Below are 9,232 nucleotides of genomic sequence, written 5' to 3' on the forward strand. Positions count from 1 at the left end.
CTCAGCAACCTCCTCGCTCCAGGCAACATAATGCTCTTCAGAGCACTCACCACTGCATGCGTGGCTTAAGTTTGCAGACAGTTGGTCCTGCAGAAGAAAATATTTCTCTGTTGCCCTTCCCCTGTTAGGCAGAACTCCACAATGTACTGAAATGCTTCCTTCAAAAATCTTCAGGCAGGACAGGACTCTCCTGTGACCATAATGTATGGCCTCCAAGAAGCTTCAGGCTATGATTGTTCACAATACCAACTCTCAGCCAGATAGCACAGGCACAACACAGGTTCAGAGAAGCAGCCTAGACTTCTGTTCCTAACTGCACCTCTCCAGCAAAGCAACACAAGATAAGAGACACGTCTCATTTTCACACAGCCAGTAAAGAACAACTTACATCACTCTGTAGCTCATAGGCTTGTTTTGAAATGACACAATCGTTGTTGTGTTGTGGTCTGGCAGACAGGTCCACCGGTGCAGAGGGTGCCTGTAGTCAACATCACTGACCAGCTCCTGACATTTCTTGGCCAGCACGACTCCCAGCATGTCCACTGGGGTACTGAAGTTTGTCTTGGACTTCTCAAAGGCTTTCTTGTACTCCCTGTCACTCTGGATCTTGGCCACGTGCATCGACCACATCATCTTGGGATCGTCCTCGATGTTGCGGGCGCCGATGTGGTGCCCGAGCTGCTTGCGGTACGCGCTTTTGTATTTGTACTAATTGAATGCAGAAGGAATAATTATTAATTCTTTTAAGTTGCCATAGATGTGTCTTTTTTTTCATATAAAGTGGTTAATTTAAGGGGGGCATATCTTCCCTGCTTTTTTTAGTGGTTTTATTGCATGTCCAGAAGACATGAACTAATATTCTATAGTTGTATACAATCTCATCGTACATTTTATTAAATCATCATATTTATTATCTTTTTATTCCTAAATTTTTTTATTTAATTAATTCTGTATCACTGAGAATTAGCCTCTGATGTCAACACCAATATAAGACTCTTAATATTTTAGTCCTCTCCTCCTTTTAAATAAAAAAACTTTTTTATCCAAGTTGTGCTCCATATATCCCACTACTATTTTCACTTTGTAAGACTTACTTCACTAGCTATGTCTCTGGATGCCTTTGCTGCCTGGAGAGGTATAGCATCAGGAGGAAGATCATAGCCTTTCTTCTTCAGCTCCTCATAGCCTAACTTGTACTGTTTCTGTTGGAGAAAGATTCAAAGCAATTATTGGCAATAAAGCTCTCTAGGGAGTTTTTCAATACTACAGCTTTCAACCCCTGACTTATTGAGAATAAAGCATCAGGTTCCAAACACAGTTTCATTCCTCAAATACCACAGCTTGCTTTTAATATGTATTTTGTAACAGAGGATATAAAATATTTGAAAATTACTATCTGTATGTTTTCAGATTAACTCTTTTTAGATCAAAATTTTCTTTTAGTTAATATGTATCATCTGAATGATTCATAGTCTTCTACAGAGGTGAATAACACCATGTGATTTGCTGCACACAATTTTAATTGGAATTATTTTTGCATTCTTCAGTTCTTACGATAGAGCTGACATTTGTCTTTAGATGTAGTCTGTACTTGTTCCATTGTAACAAGGATTTTGATGGAAATTACAGACTTCTTGAGTTCTTATGATAGAGCTGACATTTCTTTGTTTTTAGATATAGTCTGTACTTGTTCCACTAACAAGGATTTTGATGGAAATTACAGAATCCTTTGTAATTCTAAAAAGGCAATTCCATATAATCAGGCATTTTAGCAAGAATGTCAGGCTTACAATGTTCATATGATCAGCAGGGATAAAAGACAAAACTACTGACTTGTGCTGAATATTTTCTTGCTATTTTTTTATGTTCTAGCAACTCTGCTTCCACTTTATATTTTAGAAATTCCATTTGGGATTTCTAGTGCATGACCATTTTCACAGGAAAAGATCATAGTGTGCTTACAGCTGTTAGAATTGAAGAATTACTCTATTGCTTTTTAAACTAAAGGCACAATAAGCAATCCAAATTCCATACAGGAAACACCATGGAGACACACTTACATCACTTGCATTAATTAAGTTGGATTTAGCCAGCAAAATTTCAGGAGTATCAGGCATGATGTGAACCTGAGTCTTGTCCTTGTCCCAAGCTTCTCTATAGAGTTTCTGAAAAGAGAGACAAACAAAACCACAGTGTCTGAGAAAAGCCTCACGTGCACAGCAGTAAATTCCATTTACCTTTCCTCTACACTAGCAAAGCAAAGATGTAGTATGCAAGTGTGAGCACTGTAAACAGCACAAAGTATTCAAATCAAGGAATAAAAGACTTTTTACTGAAATACCACCTTTTTTTTTCTTTTTTACATTCATGAAATGTCAAGGAAACAGCATCACAACAATACATTTACATCCCACATAATAAGGGTCTTATTTGTAGTTTTTGCTGAATAAGTTATACAGCAATATAACTTTTCAACAAATGTTTGCTAATGTATTCATTTATTGAACCACATGTTCTGACAGTAGAAGCAACTTACATCACTCCTATTTTTGGCATTAGATTTGGCTAGAACAACATCCATGGCATCTGGGATGCTTGTGAACTTAATGGTATCTGGGTGCTGCCTGTACTTCTTTTCACTCAGTATTTCAGAAGCTTTCTTGTTCTTTTCAGATTCCAAGGACCCCAAAGGACTCCATCCAATGCCTCTGAGCCATTGTAGATCTGACTTGTATTGATTCTGTTAAAGGAAAAAGAAGAAATCAAACCCACAGTAAGTTATTTCCCTCTTCATTTATTAAACCATATTAAAAGACTGAATGGTATCCTAGCTTCAACGTGATATTTACTGACATCAGAAGAGAGTTGTTAAACATATTTCTCAATAAACAGTAAATATTTAAATCCAGAGGAAGCTTACATCACTCTGTAGTTCATAGACCCTCTTTGCCTCGGTGACATCCACCTGGTCTGGCAGACAAGTCCAGCGGTGTAGTTTGTGCTTGTAGTCTATGTCACTAACCAACTCCTGACATTTCTTAGCCAGAAGGAAGCCCAGCATATCCACGGGCATGTTAAACTTTGTCTTCCACTTTTCAAAGTCTTTCTTATACTCCCTCTCACTCTGCATCTTTGCTACTTGCATGGACCACAGCATCTTAGGATCATCCTGTAAGCTGCGGAATCCGATGTGATGTCCCTGCTGCTTGCGGTATCCTTCTTTGTATTTGTACTTGTACTGAAATGATAAAGAGTGCATTATGGAAATTACATTCAGAAACAGAAAGTGCTAAAATAGATAAGCAAAATATCAGTATATTTTGTCAGTTCAATGTTTCTCATTGCCAATGAGAGGAGCAACTTTTATGGCATCTCATGTGAAGTTTGATTAATGCGCATCACGTGGCTGTAAGAACGGTCTCCTCTGCCACCTGATTCACAGTCATACTGTTCAGAAGTCCCAAAGGCTGACACACTGAAATATTTTGAATGATAAAATAATCAGCAACGAAAAAAATGCAGATGCTTTAGCATTGGAAACATTTCCTAATGATTTATAAAATCTCTTCCATCAATGCTGGTGTTGCGTTCATAGCAAGGGATGATAAGATCACTACACGTGTCACCATGGCTGGATCAGAGCTGTAAAGAGGGTGTAAAAAAGCTGCTAATCAGACCAAATTACTGCTGCTCTGAAAACACAGCATCCAAAAGAGCAGACAACCCCTAACTTTGTATGATCAGCCACTTCATGGGTGGACCAACAATCTTTGGAATTGTCAAGCTGCCAGACCAACCCTTCTTAAATCTTCGTCACTGACAAGAACAGTTCAGGAAAGAGTTTTGTCAGCAGATTTCCTTTCTACTCCAAGCCACACCTTAGCAGTGAGGTGTTTCTCCATCTAGGGCAACTCTAAATTAAAGCAACTAGATAAAATGTATGTCATACTGAATTAGAAATATTGCTTACATCACTTGCAATGTCCCTTGAAGCTTTGGCAGCTTTCACTGAAATGGCTTCTGGTGTCAGGTCATAGCCTTTTTTTATCATTTCCTCCCAGCCAAGCTTGTATTGTTTCTAAAATTGAAAACAATGTTAGTTTAAAAGTCAGTAATACATATATCACCTTCTATTTAGATATGCTAATGATCCATATTACCAAATTCTGGTCACCTCAGAGGTTTCAGTTACAAGAGAAGTGCTACCAGAATGGGAACTGGTGAGCAAGGAACACCAGGTCTTCCAGGTCTTTTCCTTTTTCTTTACTGCAGCAGCTTTCTACTCTAGCTTAACTTGGGGTTTTGAAACATATCTGGGGAATCTGAAACATATGTGGGCAATTTGAAACATATACATCCGGGATAATGGAAAGCTTTTTAATTGGTTTAATAAAATGTTAATTAATAAGGCTGTAATGTAGCTAATTAATAGTCAATTCAGTTTGTGCACCGTTGATTTTAAGTACCAGTACTTGCAAGTCAAAGATTTGCCTCTGAGGAATTGTGCAAAGCAAAACTTAAGTATTCTATACTGCCACAACTGTCACTTTTGCAGACAAGGTAGTTAGGCTGTTACCTTGCTAGGCTGAGGATGGTGCTTATTGCTGCTCTGCAAATATTACTCACATATAAAAATTCTTGCCTCTGTTTTAAATCCCCCACTCCATTTCTTCTAACTTAAAAAAAATTACTTTTTTTTAACTTAGAGGCATCTTTAAATGGAAAGAAAGCAAATATTAATTTAAAATGTAATAAGAAGTATTAAAAAACTCTACCTGGCTGTAGTTTGTCTTGTTCTGTTTGGCCTGTAGAATATCTGGTGTATCTGGCATGACATGAACTTTAGTTTTGTCCTTCTCCCAAGCTTGAGTATAAGCATGCTATTGAAAAAAGCCACATCAGATGTGTTAGTATACATGACAAAAGATGGCTCCTTCAGGTTTTTCACCTTTCCATTTGCACACTTTGGACAGGGATGGGTAAAAAGACAAAGGTGCTGCCTTAGATTTATTTAATTATGTAATGATCTACTCCAGAATCAGCTGAGTTAGGATCCAGTCATGCTTCTAACAAAATCAAGATTTTCAGGGCCAGTAATTTCTATGCAAGAAGGGGAAGAATAGAGGTTGGAGAGGATGCAGTGAGAAGAGTAAAATATTTAATATGAATATTTAACTGATGCCATTTATCAGTAACTGTTTCATTAAAAAAAATAAATTAAAAAAATTAAGAATGGGACCTATAAGTGGCAACACTTCTACATAAAGGTGGTGAAAGAGACTTCAAGACTGTTCACTGAAATGGATCCTGTGTGAATGTCTGCCTCTCTTCCCCCATAAATACTCACTTTATTCATTATATTTGCATTGTGCTTGGCCAGGACCAGGTCCATGGCATCGTTCTGTTTTGTGAACTGGAACATGCTGGGGTGCTGGCGGTATTTCCGGTCGCTTGCAATTTCTGTGGCTTTCTTTGATTTCTCCACGTCCAAAGAACCAGCAGGACTCCAACCAATACCCTTGAACCACTCGTTGTAGTCCTGCTTATACTCATTCTACCAAACAGAATGCAAAAGGAAAGTCCACAATTTAACAAATGGCTCACACAAAATAATTCTGTCGTTTCCAAAACTCATCTGTGATGAAAAAACAGGAGGGGGGGGGGAAACCCCAGCTGTGAATGAGAGGAAGAAAAGAGAAACTCACATCACTTTGTATCTGATTCATGTTTCTGTACAGCTCCAAACTCATGGCATCAGGTAGAAGCATGTACTGGTGGATCAGGCGCTTGTAGTTGGTGTTGGTGACACGATCTTGGGCCTCCTTGGCTGCCACGATGCTGAGGGCGTCGGAGGGCGTCTGGTAATGGGTCTTGCTCATCTCATAAGCTTTCTTGTACTCCCTGTCAGACTGCAGCTTAGCCACTTGCATGTAATGGACGAGTTTGGGATCGTCCTGAAGGCTGCGGAAGCCTACGAGTCTTCCCTTGTCTTTCTCATAACCTAATTTGTATTTATACTGCAAGGAGAACAGAGACAAGAGCTTCAGTTCTGTTTCATTTAATAAGAAATCTCTATCTCGTAAGGGGGAAAAATGTAAAACTTAGACTGAAATGAGATTTTTGCATGGTTAAGAGAACATCACAAAGCGTATAGAGGTGGTGGCTTTGTCCACTTATTCTTAGGGTGCACCCCAAAGCAAAACAGATGTCCAGTGTCCCTTTTAAAAGGAGTATATTTAAAACACTTTCTTAATTAATGAAATTTCCTTACAATAGTTCACTCTGCTCCTCTGTAAGGTTCAATGTAACCTGAGCTTCAGCTGCTTTCTAATATCATTATAAATGGCACAATGAAACATACTGACAGAAACCAAAAGGCAAAGGAACAGCTAAGATCTGATTTGCTGAAGACAGTTCTCTGGAAAAAAACTGTATTTTTATTCTTTTCACACTCTGGTTTAGATACCTGTATTAGCTCTAGGATGAGCTTTCTCAAACACTAGAAACAAGGTACATTAACCCCCACAGTTCTCTGTTACTATTACTGTCTTGCCTCCAACATTTGGCTTAGGTAAATATTTTTGTGGTAGTCTGCACCATACTCAGAATATTTGTGTTCATATCTGAAGATTAATGATAAAATCAAAGATCTAATCATCACTTCCATTAGGTTCACTTATTCAAATGATTAAAAAATTCAAGACACTTCCCAATATCTCCTGCATTTTTGCATTCAATAAAATCAGTAGGTCAAGTTCTTAACCCCTTCCTCAATCTTTAATCACCTGGACAGTGAACTACACAGACCAAGTATCAATTCTGTTTTCCTTCACTGATTACTGCTGGGAGAGAACTCAGAATGGAAGGATCTTCCCCTCAGACTTAGAGCAGTGACAGACAAATTGACTTGGCAGTGGCAGCAATATCCCTTAAGTTGTTAAAAAGAAAAAAACTGTGGGCCCACACCTCAACTCTCTCTCAGCCTGGATTTGCCCCTACCACAGAAAATTCCTCATCACTGGTGTACAAAAGATTTCAGAATGGTCCCAATTCTGGATACTTGCATTCTCTGGACCAAGAGATTGAATAGGACTTTCACCAAAGGTATAAAGATGACTGTACCACAACAGAAAAAAAATCATCTAAGTCCATTCTCTGTTCTTTTCAAATATTCCTAAGAATGATCTCTGGCTAAGAATGATCTCTAAACTATGAACATAAAACATGTTTATAAAATATCAAAGCACCATCACACTGAGGAATCAACCACCTTGTTTTTTTTTCCCCTCATATATCTCCTTACCTCTCTGATAGAGAGATTCTTCTTTAACCCTGCTAGAAAATGTATTAGAATATATGTTGCATATGTCAGAATCATTTACAAGCAAGAGAATAGAGACTCTGTGTATTTGGCATGTAAAACTGAATTGTGTCAGGAAATGAAGGTTTTACAAGGTCTGAAATGGATCATTTGTTTTCTTTCAAGAACTTACATCACTAGCAATATCCCTGGAAGCTTTGGCAGCTTTAATAGGGATAGCATCAGCTCTGAGGTCATACCCTTTCTTCCTAGTTTCTTCAAATGAAAGCCTGTACATTTTCTGTGGAGAGAAAGAAAGAAAAGAAACATCCTTTAGAGAAGCAAAATACACCACACTTGCTTAAATATAATTCTATTGATTCAGCTTATGTGTAATGGCTCATATATTTATACACATCAGTCTGCAAGAATTTAAAACCCAGTACAAAAATCTGTGCATGGAGAAATAAAATAACATAAGCAGTAAAAAAGATGGACAGTATTGCAATTAATATGTTTTTAGTAAATATTATATTTTAATGACCCACATGAACACTTCTTAAGGTGACTATAAATACTATGGCTTATTCTTGGCAACTTTTAGTATTTAATTTTGCAAAAGGAAGAAAATTAATAGCTTTTTTTGTGAAATGACTATAGGTTAACAAAATCAGAATGAAGGAGATTTTTGTCTGCTGTCATCTCACTTATTCCTAATTAAAAATATAAGACCAACAAAGAGTACTCACATCACTTAAATTAAATGCATTAACTTTTGCTAAAGCAATCTGTGGAATATCTGGTGTGATGTGAATTTTCTTTTTGTCTTCTTCCCATGCTTGTTTGTACTTGTGCTGGAAGGATTAAAAAAAAAAAAAAAAAGGAGATATGTCAACACAAGCAATATATTAAATAAAACAATTTAAAAGAATATTTCACATTTTGAAATCAAAGCTTTCTTCATAATGATGCAACTGGTAACATGGTAGGAGCATTTGTATTTTTATTTCAGCACTTAGAAGCAGCATGAATTTGGGATAGCTCTTCTGAAGTTAGTTGTGTGAGGCTGAAATAAAAGTGGAAGGAAAACCAGTGTTGCAGGAGTATTTCACTGCCCCTGGCTTGCCTAGCAGAGTATTCAAGCATACTGAACAGCAGAAAATGCACAGAATCTGGCTGGGATGGAGTTAACTCTCTCCAGAGCAGCTTGAGCAGTGCTGTGATTTGGATTTGTGACTAAAACACTGCTGATAACACCCTGATGTTTGGGTTACTGCACAGCATCAAGGCTGCCCCTGTTTCTCTCCACCCCCAGAGGGAAGAGTCCAGGGGTGTGCAAGAGAAGGGGACATAACCAGGCAGATGAAGCCAGCCAAGCAGAGAGATGTTCCATGCCAGAGAACCTTGTGCTGAGTAAATGAGAAGGGAGAGAAGGGATTTTAGGGAGGTTAGATGTGTTTTGTTTGGGAACTGGCTGGGCATCAGTCTACTCGTGGGAGGTGGCAAGGGATTGGTTTTGCATTCACTTGGTTTGGTTTTTCTTTCTCTGTTCTCCACTTCTCCTTTGTTTATTAAAGGTTTTTTTATCTTGACCCATAATTTTTTTTTTTTCATTTACTCTGCCTTTCCTCCTCTCTCATCCTGCTGGGGAGAAGGAGAGGAAGTGAGGGAGTGGCTGTGTGGTGCTGAGCACCCTGCCCAGGGTTAACCCACAACCCAAAACCCAGACAGAAGCTATAAAAAAAAAGTTGATAGAGGTGGAAGACTTAGAAAATAAATAACAGTTGAGAGGGGCAATAGAGCTTTTCTTAGAGGAAACAGAGCTAAGAATAGTGCACACAAGATTCTGATGGTCCCTGTAACTACAATGCATGGGAAGTCTAAATAATTCTAAAGAACACCAGCAGATTATACCTGTTAAGCAGGACAATC

At 38.1% G+C, this 9,232-nt stretch overlaps 1 protein-coding gene across 1 annotated transcript in view; it reads right to left on the reverse strand.

Annotated features, from left to right (window-relative positions):
- Nucleotides 1–388: 388 nt before the first annotated feature.
- The window catches only part of LOC103770436 (nebulin-like), a gene marked incomplete at its 3' end in the record, with an annotated part of 9,479 nt that continues 635 nt past the window's right edge, over nt 389–9,232 (reverse strand). Inside the window, 12 exon segments of the mRNA XM_008937697.1 lie at nt 389–436; nt 439–708; nt 1,095–1,202; nt 2,061–2,165; nt 2,537–2,740; nt 2,921–3,232; nt 3,971–4,078; nt 4,776–4,880; nt 5,348–5,554; nt 5,706–6,017; nt 7,494–7,601; nt 8,050–8,154. Of these exon segments, the coding sequence (XP_008935945.1) occupies nt 389–436; nt 439–708; nt 1,095–1,202; nt 2,061–2,165; nt 2,537–2,740; nt 2,921–3,232; nt 3,971–4,078; nt 4,776–4,880; nt 5,348–5,554; nt 5,706–6,017; nt 7,494–7,601; nt 8,050–8,154 (1,992 nt within the window).

Source organism: Merops nubicus, unplaced genomic scaffold, assembly GCF_000691845.1.
Source record: "Merops nubicus isolate BGI_N331 unplaced genomic scaffold, ASM69184v1 scaffold21020, whole genome shotgun sequence".
In the NCBI taxonomy this organism is placed as follows: Eukaryota; Metazoa; Chordata; class Aves; order Coraciiformes; family Meropidae; genus Merops; species Merops nubicus.